This window comes from Lagopus muta, chromosome 2 (assembly GCF_023343835.1).
Source record: "Lagopus muta isolate bLagMut1 chromosome 2, bLagMut1 primary, whole genome shotgun sequence".
Lineage (NCBI taxonomy): Eukaryota > Metazoa > Chordata > Aves > Galliformes > Phasianidae > Lagopus > Lagopus muta.
Window position 1 is genome coordinate 17991518 of NC_064434.1, and position 20020 is coordinate 18011537.

The window sequence follows — 20020 nt, forward strand, 5'->3', positions numbered from 1 at the left end:
GCCTTATCTTTTATACCAGTTTCATGGTTGTTCACATCTTGGGGTTTATTGGGTTATTGGTATATAGCAGCCGACATAAAAAACAGCTAGACTCAGCAAGCAGAGGAGATAGCAGCCCTCCCAGTTTCTCAGATGATGACAGAAACTCCTCTCACCCCACCAATAATGGTGGGACCTTCTGTCAAAACACTGAGAAAAAATGTTAGGGTGGGATTCGTCTGACCATATCTAGAATTCTATTATGTATACCACCTATATCTAAACTAACCATTTTCAGATCCGTAGAGAAAGATGGATGCTTCTTTGATGCCGTTCATCTCTCCTGAAGTACACATTTAAACTAGGTGCATCATTGCTCAGAAGTTCTAATTTTTTCTATTGCTAATAGAGAAAGCTTATAGTGACTAGATCAGTTACCTGAAATAAGGTGAGATTAATCTCACTGTGCGAGTAATAAAAATCATTGAAACTGTAATTAATGTCCTTAATAAGTTCAGTATATAGGCAATACTGGGGATGGGGTTCTCTGAGTAGAGTTAAATTCCATTCAGAATATCAAAGTTTGCCCCTTTAAGTTGTTGAGATATCTCCCACTCCTCTGTTGTTAATTAGAAAGAGGAGAATGTAGACTTAGAGACATTCTCTGTAATTAGCCCCTAGACATGCTTGGTAGACAACCAGTATGCTAGAAATACAGTGGATTAGACTTGTATCTATTATTAATGGAATAATAATAGATATTATCACATCCATCTTTGGTTTCACTGCTGGATCATAAACCATAGGTGGACTGGAGAGCTCCAGAATCTGGTGTCACAGAGTTGGGCTATGTAGCAAGCAGAATTGTGATAGTGAAACAGTGTAGCTTCCCCTTCCTTAGCAATGGACTTGATTTAATTCATTATAAATTGGTGATCTTTGTTTCTCCTGAAAAGCTAACATGGGGCGAGCAGTCTGGGCTATATGACTTGTTTTAAAATGTGCACTTACAGTTAATTTAAAATAACCATGGCCATTTCTCTCCACGTTTTGCTTAAATCATTGGTTATCTAAAAGCTAAGAACTGTGTAGCATGCATATAGCACTTTAAGCCTTCAAAGTGTTTTGCAAGTGAATCACAACACAACTAAATTTTAGAAGGAATTTTCTATTTATAGGGAAAATGAATTCAAGGGATAATATAGCTTGACCAAGGCCACAGAGGAGTACATATCAGAGCCTGCATGAGTTTCTGATGGTTAGTCCTATGTATAAAGCTGCCTATTTCCCCCCTTTAACACACATTGTTACATATATGATTTCACATGTAGTATGTCTCTTACGTTCATTCAAATGTGACCTCCTGTGAGAAGACTAGCATTCTTTTGCAAGTAACATAAGCCTTATTTGTTCGTATAAATTTTGAAAGATATTTCTAATTTGACATGCTTAGCTGTACAGGGTGCTTGCTGTGTTAACACAGGAGAAACTGAATTATTCAATTGTTTCCTTCCTTAAATATAGAAAAATTCTTGTGTGTATTGGATGGCATTACAAAGTAAGAATGGATAAATGCTGAATTTTTAATGACTGCCACTGACTACTGTATTAATAATGAAACTCTGGAGAAATTGTTCGCAGGTTTATTAGTAGTGGATACCCTGCAAAAGTAGTGCTACTATGTGTTTAAAACAAAGAAAAGTGATGAATGTTCAGCATTAGCTTCGCTTAAAAAAATCACACCCTGTGCATTATGTGGCTTTCCATCTGTTATGCATTAAGTGAAACACTATTTCCTTTACAGTAAAAATAGCACAGTGATTTTTTCATTTTTTTGAAGAAGAGAGATGACATAAGCTCTAGCAGAGATATTTTGCTTTCTGATTCTTCTTTTGAATACTACCTGCCTAGCACAGCAGCCTATGGTTCACAAATGGGCTATGCTCATGGGAGCAGATTATTATATGTACGTCTGCTCAGACAAATGCACCTGAAGAGTCTGGCATTTAAATGGAACCCATCACAGAAGAGCTCTAGCTAGAGTCTGACCTTTTTTGTATAGCTCTCTAATCAGCATGCTAGTTTGTTATTGTTATACTGTGCTATACGGTATGATCTCTGCAGTATACATTTCCATCTTAAGGGGAAATAGTCACGGTAATATCCATTTATGTATCCTATGACCTTGACTTTTATGTGAGAATATGTAAACTTTCAGATTTTGGAGACTAGCTGACACCTTCTTGCATTTTATAGAAGTGCTTTTAAATAATTTATTTGGGGGAAGGATTGGAGAAATAAGTGGGCTAACAGGACTGTTTTGCATTATTATTATAATACATTTGGCTGTAAGGAGCATGTTTTAATGCAGTGCAGCAGTTCTACATTGTATTTAAATAGAATGGAAGTGAGCTTTGTCAGTGTGTTAGTGGTTTCTGCCAGTCAGAATACAGTGCTCTGTGTCTCAGTATGAGCAGTAATGAGCATCTTTGGCCCTTACTGTTTTTGTAAAGAATTGTAAGCACTTGGATGTTTGAAGCTGGGGGTGATTCACTTAAGATTGTTTCCATTTATGCAGCTACTGCTTTTGCCTGTGTGAGATCCGTGGAATAACTTACATGTGGCCACTTTATTTCTTCTTTCATCATGATCTTGTCTTCCTCTCCTTTCTGATGGCCAGTCTCCTAGTGTGTATAGGAAGAAAAATCCTTTTAGGAAGTGTGAAGTGTTAAGAATATATGGTTAGCACTTTGGTCCAGAAACCCAAGCCCTTTCAGCATGCTTGATGTCCAGTAGTCCTCGGGAGTCTAAACCTTAATAGTACACTTGCTCATGTAGCTGTTAAAGGTTTTATAATGTTATGTTGCCCCTCTTTAGTAAAACTGAACAAACTGAGCAGATTCTACCTTTTGTCTGATTCTGTATATGGGTAAAAGCAGTGTTTCTTTGAGTTTTTATTGTTTTCTAAATCCAGCCTGTTTGTCAGAAGAATTCATGATCACATCATACAGATTTGTATGGGGGATTATTTCATACAAACTCATATATTTAGCATATAAAAATCACAGGCAGAAATCAAGAAATACAGCCATCATTCTTATTGCCTTTTTTTTTTTTTTTTTTTTTTTTGTATTGGTTACTGTTGCTCATTATAAATTTCACCTCCAGCAGTTTGTTTTTCTCTTCACTTATGCAGAATGCTAGTTCGTTTGAGTCATACTTGTCATATTTCTTCCCACAGCTAAACGTTACTGTAAGAATTCAAGTCCAACCAGCAGCACAACAAGCAGTTATGCCCCTAGCAGCAGCAGCAATATGAGTTGTGGTGGAGGCAGCAGTGCCAGCAGCACCTGCAGCAAGAGCAGCTTTGACTACACTCATGACATGGAGGCAGCACACATGGCTGCTACTGCAATTCTGAATCTCTCCACCCGCTGCAGGGAGATGCCTCAGAACCTCTCCACTAAGCCTCAGGATCTCTGTGCAAGGGTAAAAATCAGTAATTAAGTATGTTGATAAAGATTCGTCTTTACTGCACTAGCTTTGTGCCTCTGATAGAAAGAAGAGTGCTTTTTTTTGGTTTTTTTTTTTTTTTCTTCTACTCAAAATTAACATAATCTTATGTTTCTGCTAAAGCAGAAAAAAAAAAAAAAAAAAAAAAAAAAGGAAATTGCTCTCAAATATCTTGGGAAAACCCGATCGGTATATAATCCGAAAGCATGATAGCATGTACTCCCTCGTTTTTTAATTTGTCTCTTACTGGTGAGATCTGTAATTATAAAAGATGTTTGAATTGCTCAAGTGGTATTAATTGCACTACAGATTTTTTGCTAAACACTATCTGATTCATCCATTTTGTGAGAAGATCAAGATTTAATGATATAATTTCATTTAAAAGTTGTATATGAGACCTCAGGTTGTAAGATCTATTAAAAAGAAATCTATGCTGCTTGTATGTTAGAATTTCTTGCCTGTGTATGATATCACAGTTCTTAAGTCACTGCATTAAGCATTTGAAACAAACAGTAAATCCTCCAGTACATGTGATTTCAAAGGTGCTTAGCAGGTGCAGCATCACTGATGTTCTGCATGTTCATAGTTTCAGTATGTTATGAAATGACTGTGGAGACAAATAATAAATGTTGTTAAGCTTTATGTACTAAGAAAAACAGTATGCTATTAGCATTCAGTAAATATTTAGCAAAATATTTGTTTTTTAATTTTAAACATTACTTTTTGACTCTGATAGCTATTAAAAGATTAGTATTTAATATACATCAACAAGCAGTACAGTGATACCTATGGGAGACCACTAGATGGCTGAGTAGACAGATGCAGTGCAGTGGGAAGATTTTTATTGTGCTTATAGGAGAGATTTTGAGCTGGCAGACATGTTCTTTTCTTCTTCATTTAGACAAAGGTTTCTTTATTTTCCATGTAAAAGCCTCTAGAAATTTCTTAGGAAACTAAACCCTTAGCAGCAGATAGAACCCAATTTAATCTGAAATGGTTGGTGACTGTTTTCAGATGCTGCTTTTTACATTGATGTTCTTTAGTAATATTGAAGAGGTAAATCTCCTTCTGGAATGTAAAAAATACAGTTGTATTCTGTATCAAAACAGTGTAAAAAGTTGGAATAAAATACCTTTTTTCTTATATGTTAAAGACAGAAGGTGCCTCTATCCTAATCTAAAACCTGGATGAATGACTCCAAGAGAATTCACAAATATTTTCTAAATAAAACTAGAAGGATAATATCAATTGTATTTATGTTATGAGAAAAGGCAGTAATTGATCAAAAAAGGATTTGCATTCACAATGCTTTCCTGCAGCTCTTTTGTTACTAGAGGGAGTCTCTAGGCATACAAGGAGTCAGTAGCATTCACACCAGTTTTGAAACCAAATTTCTTGTGCTTCACTTTTGAACAGATCAGTGATTATTTGTGGGCAGTTTTATTTTATTTGCTCTTTTTAATTATTTTTTTTAAATTAATTTTTGTTTTAATGTCTTTTTTTCCCCTAACCTAAGAATATGAGACAACAGTTGTTTGTTTCCGTAAAGGAGAAAGTCAGAGCTTGTACTCACCCTGTGTTTCGCAGTACCTCAGTTGCCACAGAACTTGTCACAACTATTGCATTATATAAATTTATTCATTATAAAGGCAGAATACAAAATGCTAATACTCTTATATCTGCAGTGAAGGAACAGTGAAATTTAAAGGCATTTCCTGTTCCTGTAACGTTGCCTAATATTGTCCAAAAGACTTATTTTGATGCCCTCTGTTTCTTTTTAATTCCTTGACAGCATCTATTACAAACCGACTGTTAATGCTGAAGACACAAAGAAACAAATTTATTTGATGCTAGCTACATTTTTTCCACTCTAATCACCTGGTCAGGTGTCAGGACTTTAAACAAGAATTATGCATATATTAACTCAGAGGTATTCACCTGTCACAGAGCAAACCAAGAAGATAAAGACAACAACAAGAAAATATCTTCAGAGATGTCTCATTTTCACCTGTTTTTTTTTTTTTTGCACCTGTTTTTCTGGGTGGTGGGAGAGCATAATGAAGGCTCTTGTCCTGTCCCCCTAAACATCAGATTTAGCCATTCAGGAAGAAATCTACTAGAATAGCATTAATGTTGTGTAATAGCATCATGCTATGTGTGGGAGGGGGCTCAATGCTTTCAATCTATACAGGAATGGAAATACATTTTATTATTCTGCTAGGCAATCAAATATATTGAAGAACACAGAGAGGCAGCAGTTTGATAGTGTGAAGCTAAATTAACAATATTTTTCTTCTTTTGACAGAATCCTGATATGGAAGTCGATGAAAATGGGACCTTGGACCTGAGTATGAACAAGCAGAGGCAGCGAGATGGTTGCTGTACCATTTTGACACCACTGGAGCCAATGTCACCACAACGACAAGCTGTGATGAACAACCGCTGTTATCAACTGAATGAGGGTGACTGCTGGGACTTACCAGTGGACTACACAAAAATGAAGCCCAGTAGGATAGATGAAGATGATTCCAAAGAGATTAATGTATGTCTTTTTCATTTAATCCTTCTCATTCAGTCTACTTTTTGTAATCCATTGTATTTCTGGTATTTGGGGGGAAAGAGGAAACAATAGGTGTTAAAATGGTGGTTTTCTACCAAACTTCTGCTGGGTAATCTTTAGAAATACATCATGCTGACACACATCTGATCTGTGACTAAGTTCCATAAGACAACAGTTGAACCAGGAATTTGAATCATGTTTTCTAACAATATCATCTTTTTAACAAATATTTTCTGCTGAAAAGATGTTTCACTTTATCCAGATTATGATATTCTATATAAGCAAGTTGACAGAACTGTGCAATACTGGGATAATCGGCTCTCAAGATCAGATATCCCACTGAATCTGAAAACCATAAATGATGTGCTGAATGTTTGAAAGTATGTATTGCTTAGAAATCAATTTAAACAAAACCATCAGAATGTAATGTAAGCTTTCAACTATTTCAGCTAATCTTCTTCTAGATTACTTATGTACTCCTGTTAGCTCTGTGTGTGAAAGTGCCTGTATTAATGAAGTACTTTGTTTAAAGAATTATACAAAGAAGGGATATTTGAAATTGGTATTACTTTCCAATTCAGAATACTAAGATAACAGCAAGACCCTTTAAACAGAAAAGGCAAATAAACACAATAAGCTAGTGAATTTATGTTTCAATACTTAGATCATGTGGGATGTGTTCTTGTGTGAGCCAAGACACTGAAATAAACTTGCTGACAAGTTTTAATGCCACTGATTTTGTTTGTCAGTTTTCAACTCTTATCCGCTGTATAGCTTACAGTACTACATTCAATATATAATAGATGTTTGGAGACTTCAGTACACTGTTCTTTGTTTTTCCTTGGTGTAAACTATTAAAATTAGGCTAATAATTTGTATGTGATAGATTTCAGGCCTATTTTAATTAAAACTTAAAACTAAGTTCAATGCCTTTGACACATATAACAAAGTAGCATTTCCACTGTGTACTGCATACATTCTATCTCTGGTATTAGTCACAGTTCTGTTATTAATTTCACTGGAATTAGGAAAATCTATCTTTATCAATGAAATATGAGGTGAAAAATACAATATGAAGTATTTCTCAGTGCAAACATCATGATACATTTCTGCTGTGGTGTTTGTAGCACCATCTGCAGGAATCTCTAAATCAATGCATTTAACCACTTTGTTCCTGAAATAGATGGTTTTGAATTACCGAGTGCATCAGTAATGTTAATTTTAAATTATATGATTACATTTTGCAAGACAGATCCATTGAGGTTTGCCCCAAACTTCCAGTTGTTACATTTGTTCCTATTTCATCTTTGGTGTGTTCTAAACTATTAAAGTTATTAAGATGGCTCTTTGATGAACCAGATGCTACATTTATTCTTTATTCCTATTCCTCAGTTTTGCAGTGTCTTTAGAAAAAGTATTAACTATTTATCTTAAATGAAAATAATACATCAGATATAAAAATCAATGCTTTGCTTTTTTTTTTTTTTCCTTTAATTAAATAGCCTAATTATTTCCCACACACTGCAAAGACTGCATCAGAGTATGCAAGGACTGTTTAAAAGTTTGATAGGTGAAAGAATATGAAATAATTGCATGGTTTTTTCTTCGATTAAGTAGGATAAAAAAGGAGATAATCTCTGATGACTCTAATTTGTAATATTTTATGAAAGTTGTGACCTCACCTAGCTGAGACTAATGCTCATTTATTTGCCTGTAGCCAGAAGATTTGGATCCTTTCCAAGAGGCACTCGAAGAAAGAAGGTATCCTGGTGAAGTTACAATCCCAAGTCCTAAACCCAAATACCCTCAATGCAAAGAGAGCAAAAAGGATTTAATAACGTAAGCATAATGTGAGGTGAAATTATTTTTCTCCTTTTAACCTTTTCTCCCTTGTCTTTTTTAAACAAACAAGTACATATACGCCTTGCAGTATGAGCATGCAACATTTGCAGCATATAAATGTTTCAAACTGCCAGTTAAGTAAAGTGATAAGCTAATGTGTATTTGCTTGTTCTTAATGATGCTATATTGTATTGAGACGCCATTTTCATTTAATCCTGTTCATTTTGCAGCTTTTCAATTAGGATGCTTAAAACCCCTTGCAGTCATTGCAGCTAAACTGGAAACAATGAAACTTTTAAAAGCTTTTTTTTTAAACATACTTACTATTTTGGCTGTTTTTGTTTTTGTTTGGTGGCAGATGTCCAACACCAGGGTGTGATGGGAGTGGTCATGTGACTGGTAATTACGCCTCACATAGAAGGTGTGACTTCATTTTTTTCATGGTGGATTCTGTCTTTTCAATTTATTGTTTTCAGCTTACCTCAACAATGCTGTCAAAGTAAAACGTTGAACTATGTGTTAACCCTTTGAGTAGTATATGTTGATCTTAAAAGCATGCTAATTTGTGTGTTGTATAAGCGTCTTTTATTTTTAAATAGATTACTAAAATTTCCAAAGCATTCTAAGCATTTAAGTAGTTAACCCAGGAACCACAAATATTTTTGTTACATTTTACTAGTTTATAGAGAAACAAAAAAAAGAATATTTACAGTATGTAATTTTGGAAGTAATGTTGATATCTAAATATATTCAGAGGGTTAACTATATTACAAAATTCAATATTACAGCACTTGCCCCATCGCTTTTCTGCATTACAAACTTTTACTTTTTAATTTTTATGTTGTGTTTGTTGGGAACGTTCAGTTAATGAGAAGATTAATTTACTTGTCTGTCCTACCATGTCTTGCAGTTTGTCTGGATGTCCCTTGGCTGACAAAAGCATTCGAAGTATGCTGGCCACAAGCTCACAAGAACTCAAGTAAGATATAAAGAACAAATATTTTCCTTATAAATATTTATTTTACCACAAACAGTGTATAGTTACATCAGAAATTAGAATTGCAGTCTATCTGGAGAGCTGCTAGATGCTGCAGAGGTGGTTGATCGGTGCTTGAGAAGTGTGTGAATTCTCTAGAAATTCCACGTAGGCTGGGTCTATACGTAAATCTGTTGACGTAGTGTTTTCTTTTGAGTATTCATTAAGTGATAGCGGTGAAATTCGTCTAGGTGTCTGAACTCCAGTTCTTTTCTGAACATTTGAATGTGCTAGTTAGGACAGAGAATTCTCATGAGATTAGACTGATGAAATACTTCTGACTACATAACTAGTGAAATGATATTTCTGAGTTAGACTAGAGGGGAGAGGAAACAGTCTGTTTCTTCCTAATGCTTACATAATCTTCCCCAGGTTTGTATCACTGTTAATAGCTTAATGCATTTTCTCATTTGACTGTTTCTTAGTGTCAACTTAGTTATTCTCCTACTTAAAATGCATTCCTCACAATTTTCTTTCAGTTCTTTGAAATGACAGTTGTGAGCCTTGAGAATTAAAGAATTGTGAGACAGATTCGATCTGTCTTCCGGCACCATGTGCTTGATTGGAATTCTGTATGTTGAAGAACTGTAGGGTTTGTTAGTGCTACAAGTTAGTGGTATTCCTGAAATGGTAGTATGGTTAACATGGAAAGATTTTCATAAGTAGCAAGAAAAAAAATGAGTAGGAAAAATATGAATTGTAGCTTATGGTACTATGCTAAGCATTATTCTCTCTACCATACATTATTGCCTTAACTAGGATTTCTTAAGTTCAGTACTTTGATGAAAAAACAAACTTTAACTTGTGGGAAAGATAAGAAAGCAAGCATGAGAAACCTTCTGAAGTTAGATATCTCTCTAGACTCTTTAATCTAGTCACTAAGTGCAAGGAAGAGGTACAGAATTCACATGTATTACCCCTCTAGTCTAAAGTTACTTTTTTGAACTGTCAGTTCAGATCGTATTGCTATCTTTTGCTAGAAGACAGTGTGATATGCAAAAGGAAAGGCTGTAAGTGAGGTCACTGAACATATATATTTTTATATATATATACATAAGCAGAATGTGGGTAAATAACCCCAGAGAAACTCAGATTTTGGCCTGACTTTTTGCTTGGGATGTGTTATAGATGATCAGGGAACTGCAATTACATAGATAAAGCTGTTACATAGACAAGAGTGTTGGGGCAGCCGGCATAATACTTTAAGTGCATACTTTGCTGCTTTAACCCTTTAAAATGTTTAGTTAAGTTGGGAAAGTGTTACGGGATGATCCCATTCCTCTACTTTTCTCAAATATCTACAGTCAAGCCTACTTTATGTAGACCAGAGAGAATAAAAGATCTCTTGAACTTGATTCCCACTCCTTTCTCTGCCATTTTCTCTACCTATTTTGAAAGCAAAGAAAACAAGATTAAGTCATACTTAAAATTACAGATACAGGTTTAGCTAACCTATAATTCCTATTTACTTAAGTGTTATTATCACAGTACCTACTGCACACGTTAAAACACAGTTAAAGTAGTAGAAATTTTAGAAAGTGATAGAATTTTAGACAGGCTAACTTAACTTGGATCTCTTTTGCGTCTTCATTACAAGGCAAATCTTCATTTTCTGATCACTTATTTTTCCGTTGGATAACAAATAGTACGTTGCACTGGACAGACAGTAAAAACTTCTTAAGCAACTAATGGATTTCCTTTGTTTTCCTCATTATCCCATGTGTGGCCCCGTTTGTTCTTCACTGCACTTTTCTCAATCTGTACTTTCAGGATATGACAACTAATTCACTCACATACGTGTCACTAATACCACACCTGAGTGTTTCCTTATTAATATATCTTGGTAATAAGGGGATTCATTTATTTTCACTTGGAATTAATTTATTTTCACCTACAATTATACACTGAAATAAGTCAGGGTTGATATTAACACTAGTTTGAAGCGAGAAAATTTAACCATATCATTTTAATTGCTCGATTTGATACTTACAGGACTCACCTAGCTCTTCACTCTACAGGGAACTATATGTATTCAAGGCCAACTTCCCAGTGAATTCTCTTGGAGCTGTGGGAATTAGGCAATTCTACACAATGAATGGTTCACCATTTGTGAAAAGGAATGAGCTGTACAGAGAAAGCAGAATAGAGTCTGGTGATCCAGAACAGCAGTTACTTTCTCTCCCACAAAACTTCATACAGTCCCACCTTCCACTCAATCCAGTCACTCTGTCTTATTTCCTTTTTCATTTTTTTTCTACATTTCTCCATGTTTCAAGCTCCTTGTCTCATCAGCCCATCCCCTGTCTCCATCACATTAATATTCTTATTGTTCTCTGCTACTAAGCCATCATACCGAAGTTGGTACAAAGGCATATATTCAAAAGCGGGGATGTAGGAGTCATATGGATGATAGCATCCTTTATACAGCTCTCATTTCTGCTCTTGTTCTCTGCCTAAGAGGGGAGGAGATGTGATCATGTAAATGATAATGCATATGGGCACAAAGCAGCTAAACCAAAGCTACATAAGCAACTTTGATTTGAAAATTTTTAACTGTGAAGTACTTCATTTACATTTGTTACATTTTTGTGTGAAAGGTTTGGGAGAGTAATTTCCTTGCTTTTAAAAAGAGCAAGCTGAAAAGAAGCAGAAAGTCCATAGTGTGGGATCCTATTGGCATCTTGAGGCTTTTGGTGTCTGCTGTATAGATCACCTGAAGTACTGTGATAGAACACAGCGGTGAAAGGTGTAGCACTCTGAATAGGTGGGCACCAGAAGGAGGTGGGGAATGTTGCTAATGCATTTCATAGATATTTGCTGACAGCAAAAGAGGAGTGAGTATCAGCAGATCTGACTCCTGCCCTGGGCTTTAGAGAGAAATATAAAGGCATTTTTTATCTGTATCCCAAGCTGAGATCCCTTCTGTCCTGCTCTTTCCAATCTGTACTGTTACTGTCTCTTCATCTTTTATTCCTCATTCTGGTTTTCATGCAGTTATTTCCAGTCATCTATAAAGAGTTCAACTCTTCAAAATTTCTGATTAATACTGTTCTAATGTTAGATAATGTTAATATTAGATAATGATTGATAGCTTAGCATAGAGTTGATAGTGTAGTGTAGTGACTTTTTGTACTGCATAATTTGGGACACTTTCATAATTTTTTCAATTTGCCATATAGCTCACTAGCTCATAGAGAAAATATTGCATTTGTGCTAGCACAGTCTTTATATCATGTTCTACTAATCCACAATATCCTTGTGTGTACTGTAACAACACAAATCATAGTGCAGCTTTCTAACTAGAATTCTGCTAGCACATTGGTGGTGGTGTTTTTTTTTAACTCCTTCGTAAACTAAAATATAGCACACACTGGAGACTTCAAATAACTCTTATGATCTAGTCATAATCAAAATAACTGAAGAATCAGTAAAGATTAGAGAAGAAGTATCTTCCTGTATTGCCTTTTGGTTATTATAGCTCTAAAAATTCCATCACTCACATTTCCTGGCTTGCAGAAAGATGACATTGTCACTCAATTAAATAGTTCCAGGGTTATCCTAATTATCCCTAACCACCCAAACTTCACTTTAAGACTTCTTGTTCACTTAAGGCTGTGAAGATTGTGTGACTCTCCTCTTTTACCCAAAGTCCAGGTGAAAACTTCTTTCTTTGTGCATAGCTTATTGACAGGTCAAAGCAGTTAGACAGCCTGGTCAGTGTTCTCACTGGCCTAACAAAATAGAAATAACAAAATAATTTATTTGGTTTTAATTCTGTTAGGGGTTTGATTAAGAGTTTCTGCGAAATTAGTATCTGACAGGAATCCAAGCCTTCCAAATTTTAATATTTTGGTTATAATGCTTGTGAAAAGCAACATACTGATGAGTAAACTTGACTATGGTGGCAAAACAATTAACTGCCCATCTAGTGATAGTTAGCAATATTAAAATATTAATAATTTTAATCTAGTTTAATTGTACCTTGAGGCCTTTCCTAACCATTTTTCCTTATTTACTGCTTATTGTAGAAGTTCTTACTTACAGAACTGTAATCCTATTGTAGAATTAAAAATACTATAAAAAGGCAACATTTGAAACACTTTTAATAGTATTTAAAAGAAAAAGAATTAAGTAAATTTTTAAATCAAGTATTTTGATTATCCATAAATCAATCCCAGACAATATGCAACATGCTGACAGAACATTTACACTTAGATTTCTGTTAACCCACTAATCAGAGAAAGTGGCTACCAGCGAATACAAGGAAATTACAAATTTTGTTCTGATCCTACTTTAATGAAAAAATAGCAATTCTTTCTCAGAGGCCATGGATAGCTAAGTATTAGCTTGGACTACTGTCAAACTAACTGTCAAATTATCAACATTTACCCTTTGTCCTTTGGGTCAGTTTTCTCCCAGGAAAACACATTAGTACTTATACTCAAGAATCTGAACCTCAAAAAGGTTTGTAGTTCAACCAAGTTCAACAAATCTTTATGTGCAGGTGATACTGTCATAATATTCCGTATTTCTGACCCACAGCACCTGTCTTTATGTAGATACTGCATGTCATTATTGTTTCTGTGGTGATCATCTTTTGGCATTATCCTATGGCACTTACAGGGTGGAGAACAATCTCATTACCCTCTATGCAATGAAGCCTGAAAGCTTTTATTTTCCACTTCTCTTCTTAACTGAAAATGTGGAGCTCGATCTGTTTTTATACATTTTCTACAGTAAAGTAAGATTTGGAATTTCTGTGCCTCCTTCTTTCCATTTCACTCTGCACTCATTTCCATATGTTTGGTAGTCATCTTCTGCTCTTTTATCTTCTCCTTAATCCTTGTCTCACCATTTCCAGTTGTGTCATCCTAAACTTAGTCCTCCATAAGGTCCAGATTGAACAGTGAGCTTCTCTGATGTTCTCCTTGTTTAACCACAACTTTTCAAGGAGGAATGACTGCATACAGTACGGTTTTCTGGATAGAAAGGATATTCTTAGCTTACACTTACAGGGAAAATCTTCTTAGTATAACTTTTAACACTCACTTTGTATTGGTGTACCAAATAATTTTATTGCAATTTCCTCAACAAGATCTAGCAACTGGGAAGAAGGGATATCCTTAATAGAGATGGAGAAGCTTGTTTTGTATTTACTGTGATTAACAGTACCAGAAAAAACATACTGTTTACTTCCTCAATTTAGTCATCTGGGAAAAAAAAGAAAGCATAGTTAAAAAAAAAAAAAAAAAAAAAAAAAAAAAAAAAAAAAAAAAAGATATGTTGATAAAACACTGTAGAAATATTCCCATCTTTAGACAGATAACCAGACTATTACTGGGCATTGGTCAGTACCTATCCTCTTAAAGCCTTGCTAGCTCTCCCAATATGCAGTCACTTTTTCTAGTCAGAACAGTTATTTCTGCAGAGATTTATTTAGCTGCTGAGGTGCTTTCTCCACCCACACCCACAGTCTATGTCCTCAAGATGTTCTGGAAGTGTGTACCTTTGTTGTTTCATCTGTGCAGGAGTACTACCCCTTGCCTTGCCTTCCCTTCCTAATTCCCCGTTCTTATCCTATTTAACCTACATCTGTCCTCCTATAAGAACTCAGTAAGACCAAAATTTGGAAAGCTGTGACCCGTTATACAGTTTTAACTCACTTTTGTGTTAGAGAATTACCCTTTATTGTGAGAAAAATAACCATTTCCATCGTTATCACTTTTTTTTTCCTCTTTCCCAAGTTTTCTACTGTTTATGTCCTCTTATGTATTTATTCATTTATTTATTTATTACTATGTGATAAGTTGTCATTTCAGTTTTTTCTTGAATACTAACATTGTTGACTCTAGTAAGTAATTATGTGGTGTAATACAATACTTATTAGATGTTAATTATGTATCCTTTGGATCTTCAAAAAATTTTAAGTTCCTTGATGTTTTATCTAACTTCTAAGTGGAAAATGTGGTTGCAAAGACCAGACATTATGTATTTGGTATAATGTTAAAAATGACTAGAGCAAGTCATTTGTAAATAATAGTATTTCATTAACTTATCTGCAATGTTATGATAAAACAAACCGGTTTATAATGTGTTATTAAGTTAGTGTGCAAGTCTAATTATTAAAAACAAAACCAAGGAGCATAGATCCCCATTATTAGTTCCCCTGTAAAGGATAATCTTTCCCATTTTGTTCAACTAGATCCTTGGGCCAAGTAAAATTAGGAATCTCATGTGGTTTCAGTGGGTTTTTTTTGCATTTTTGTTTCCTGTATTTATTGCAGATTTCCACTTGGATACCTTATCTTTGATGGCAGCATGCATGCCTGGCCAGAACAGAACACCTTGGGCTCTGTTCCTGCACTTCTCAATACTCAAATGGGCACTGTAGGTTATACCTAGCATTTCCAACCTCATGTTGTGTGGTGTTATGATAATGTCCTTTGTATAGAAACCCATCATCTGCAGCAACCTCATCTCTATAGTCGCAATAAGTTTTACATATGGAAGTGGCTGGGCTTTTTTTCTGTTAGAATAACTCCATTCAGACTCTGGTAAGGTTGAGTCATTCCATTTTTCTCACTTAAGTTTGTCAACTTTTGTCTCTAAAATGAATAATACTTGAGTTCTGTTTACATAAGACCCTTCACTGTTGTTTTCATTACTAAAAGGTAGTCTTAAAAGCATGTACTCTCTAAAAAGCTCCTTGCAAGCCATCTGTCTACCAGTACCTCTGATACTGTGAAATGTTCCATGCAGGCACAAAATTGTTTGCATGAAGCACCTTGCAGAATCAGGGCCTTAGTAAGTTCTCAATACTTGAAATACTCTGGAATTAGAGGCTTTAATTTGCAAAATGGCAGTTAAAATATTTAAATAGCTTCTGGCCTCTTCCTTAAATATATTGTTAGCTTTACTTCTTCTGCTGTTTGGATTATAATCAGTGTTTAAAAGCATTTGCTGCTTAGTTTTAAACTGGAATAGTCTCAATTCAGATGAGTATTCACCGAATTAGAGTAATTTTTATTCAAAACAATCTGTATGACTTAAGTTCACTTTCAGAAGGAATGTAAGCACTGGGAATCCACATCCCTTTTACTTCTGTATGCCTGTCTTTGAAAGTGGAATTTAGCATCTGCAATAATGACTTAAGCAGTTTTAAATATACTATCCTAAGTTTCTAGGCTCTTTGCTAATCACCAAATGCTTCAGTGTGAATGCTTATTTGACGGTTCAGTTTAATTTTCCAAACTGTTCTCTTGTCAGTCATTCCAGTGCCATTCCATGCAGTCCCTAAGCAACTATTCTGAGAGGAGCACTTAATTGTGATTATCTATGAATTTGTTTCGTTATTTTAACATGCCCAGTGAATCTCTCTAAGGCCTTCTTGTCTTGGAGTCTTTCCATTTGTGCAGTTGCCTCTGCCATCCTTGGGTTTGGTCATACTTCTTTGTCATTGAATGTGTCCCACATCACTTACCTCATTCAGCCTGGCATTTGCTTGTATTCAATCCAGGGGTCTTTTCTTTGGCACAATTTGGTTATTGTGCAAACTCCCATTGTGATGTTGATCATTTTTTGCTTCAAACCAACAGATCATGACCAATTGCTCATTCCATCCAGATCCGCAAAGATCTGCAACATGATGCTGTGGTATATCCCAAGTGCTGAGGCAATCCCCATGGGAAGTTGCATAAACTACACAGTTACTAAAAGGAGAATTAAAAGTGCAATGTTTTGCGCTTTCTGTGTTTGGTCAGACTTGCCAAAACCCTTAATATGTACCACAAAATAGAAGTAATTTTGTCACTTGAAGTCTTAAATATGATTGTCTGGATCCTCAGTTGGTGTAAATTAGCATAGCTCCATTGCCTTCAGTGGAGTTACGCTAAAATACAACAGTGATGATCTGGGCAGATGCCCTCAGCTTCTCTCTTGGGTTAGCATTCATGTTTGATTGCCTTTTTTAAATCTTTTGAAGTTATAAAATCCCTTGCATTGTTTCTTAGAATGGCCAATTGCTAACTCGATTTCTTGGTGTCTGTATCTGCACAGTAACATCTAATTTTGCCATGCAGTTAAGTTCATCCCTTTATTTTTTATCTGAGTGCTATTGGGACTTTATGTGGCACACATTTTTTGCAGCACTGTAGTATCTCTATCAATGTCCTATATCCCTAAAATTTCCCATACTCCTCATAAACACCTCATCATAATATTCTTTTACAATATTTTTGTATTCCCAGTAAATGGAGTTTACATTTGTTCATCTGCATGTAAAAATTGCTCTTCTACCCTAAAACACACAGAATTTCCACTGCTTCAAAGTCTACTGGTTTTTCTCCTTTTACAGATAACGACACTGTGCTCTTTCAGCATGAGCTTACTTGGTGTATACTGTCTGAAACAGCCTTAGATTTTGAGGGATGCTTTAACACTGTCCATCATTAATTATTTTTATATGCTTAGCTATGTTTACACTTCACACAGCCCCAGCAGTATCTGTTTTCTGTAATAAAAAAAAAAAAAAACAAAAACAGAAGAGGACTGCTGTATAAGCACATTACAGCTTTATTTATTTGTATTTTGGACTGTGGTCAAAAGGGAAGAAATAGAGCCTTGAAAAAAATCTTTTTTTGTTTTTCAGTGCAGTTTTCAGATGTATTCTATTTACATAGTCTTATTAAAATGATCAGCTGTAAAGTGGACAATCAGAGTGATATTTAAAATGCCATCTTCAGACTTAAGAGTTAATACTATGCTGAGATGAAAGGAATCTTGCTCACAAATTTTTAGGCTGCACTTTAATGGAAGTGTCATTATGAAAGCATATGGTCATCTTAAAAGATGATCATTTAAATAAATACAGTGTATTCAAAAGAGATTAGATACTGCAACACTTTTTCTGCAGTAAGTAGCAAAGGAATCAAAGCATACAGACAGTTTATAAGAAAACCAAGCCACAGTTGTTCTTTGTTCTCTGTTTTGTTTTGTTCTTTTTTACAGGTAAATAGCTATTTTTTCCAGGCCAGACAGTCTGGCACTTTACTTGAACACATAATTTGCACAGAAAGCATTTGAAAGCAGACAGTGTATGAAAATCACAACTTGCTCATTTTGCCTGCTATTTTATGAGCTTAGGGATTTTTTGTTTCCTTGTATAAACTGATGAAAGCTAAAAGAGCAAAACTGACCCTGTGTTAAATGGAGTCTGAATGCTGAATTCAGCTCAGTAGGTAAACTACATATAATTTACCTTTGACCATATGATCCAAATCTGTAATGCAGATACTGGCACATGATAGATAGAAACACGAAATGCTATTTTGGCCATTTCTTAAAAATATATATATATATTTTTTTAACACCAAGGTTATACTTTAAAAGGAAATGAATTATATATGTGCTATTTTAATTACTGTGCATTTCAATAATAAGTTTGGATATAAAAGCTGTGAATGTTGTCTGTGCTGGACACTGCAGAGATACAACGTGTTTTTGTTGCCCTTTAGGAAAAGTTATGATGAGTAAATTATGAAAAAAAAAAAAAACAAACAGGAAAAAAACAGAAAACAATATATTAAAATAACTGAATAATTTTTTAAAAAATGATAGATTATGAGTTTCTTCTCAAGGCTTCTCCAGGAACCATTGTAGGTGGTGATTTGTTTTCCTCTGATGCACTAATCAAGAAACATCTGTCAGGAAAGCGTAAGTATGTTCCATAAGTATAGGTGCAATGGAGGAGGGGCAAGAGCCTTATTTTTCAATAACACCCATGACAGCTGTTGTAACTTAAGTGTGCAGAATCTGAAAGAATTGAATTATTAATAATTTTTTTCTTTATTATTTAAAACCAGCTGAAGTTGAATCCTCAAAACTCATTCACAGAAAATGACCTTCAGTGTTTTTAAGGCAGTCTTGAGACTTGGTCCAAAGCTCTCTTAGCTCAGTGGAGCACCTGCTTTATGTGGTTTTGAATCTGAGATCATGTTCAGCAAAAAGTTGCAAAAAGTTGCAACTTTTGGAGTGAGAACAGTATTACAAGGCCAAATTCCATGCATAGCTCCACAAGCAGAATTCGCACTCCTTACTCTTTACAAAAGCAGTTTCATGTTGATATTGTGGTAGACAAAGTCTCATTAAATCATTACTTGTTTTAGAAGAAAACATTTCCAAGGTATTAATAAAATATTGGTGAAGAAGTACTGTAACTTTTGTTTGAATTCTATTTAATAGAATACACCTCCTCAAACCAAAACGTGAATAATATTTAATGCAAATGGGAGGTGATTGTCTACTAATTTCTACACATATCCTCTATCTAAACTGAAATGTTTTAACTGTTTTTATCTGATTTTAACTCAATTTTTGCAAATGTTGATATTAACTGTGCTGAACCCACAGAAAATGCTATTGCTTTACAAATAGGTAATAGGTAAACACATCAGGACCATTTATTTACAATTTGTGCAAAATATCTTAGCAGTGTTAATGCAGAACAGTCCAAATGTTTTATATAATTGTATAAATCTTTGTATAATTAAAAATTAAGTGGAAATGTCTCTAGGTCAAAGAAAAACTTTTCTATTTGTTCACATCAGTGAAAACACTTTCCATGCAAGAGTAAAGTGGCTATAATGAATTTATAGTATTTATTGAAAGGGTGATTTTCTTTTTTCATAAGACCAGACTCATTCATAAATTTCCTTCAGCATAAGAAGAGGGTATATGGTACTTATCAAAACATTGTCAATAATTAAATTCTTTGTGAGAGATACAGTACAGAAGTACTGGGAAGTGGCAGCCTATAGCATGTATTTCTGTAAGGTGCAATTTGCTGGCTAACCTGTTCCACTCCCTTTCATTTTACCTTCCTGAGATGCTGTGATCATCTTGAAGTTTGCAGATTTTCTGGGACTGTATGGATGCTCAGTCTGGAATTCTGCCTGTCCCTAATTCATAAGATGCTCCTCTTCTCTGTAGTGTATTGCTGAGGAACACCTCCTCTGAGTTAAAAAGGACAGATAATTTGTGTTTCAGCTACATTCCTACCCATGTATCATTCTCCCAAATCCTTGTCAGGGGGC

General features: G+C 34.9%; 1 protein-coding gene across 26 annotated transcripts in view; it reads left to right on the forward strand.

Moving 5' to 3' along the window:
- Window positions 1–20020, forward strand: part of MYT1L (myelin transcription factor 1 like) — a 300542-nt gene that overhangs the window by 237255 nt on the left and 43267 nt on the right. For 19 of the 26 annotated variants that reach the window (XM_048936649.1, XM_048936655.1, XM_048936645.1 and 16 more), the window contains 5 exons: window positions 3221–3468; window positions 5798–6034; window positions 7770–7891; window positions 8253–8315; window positions 8805–8873. In XM_048936649.1, the coding sequence (XP_048792606.1) occupies window positions 3221–3468; window positions 5798–6034; window positions 7770–7891; window positions 8253–8315; window positions 8805–8873 (739 nt within the window). The remainder of the gene's footprint in view (window positions 1–3220; window positions 3469–5797; window positions 6035–7769; window positions 7892–8252; window positions 8316–8804; window positions 8874–20020) is intronic. The other 7 variants (XM_048936661.1, XM_048936662.1, XM_048936663.1 and 4 more) reach the window with 1 other exon arrangement.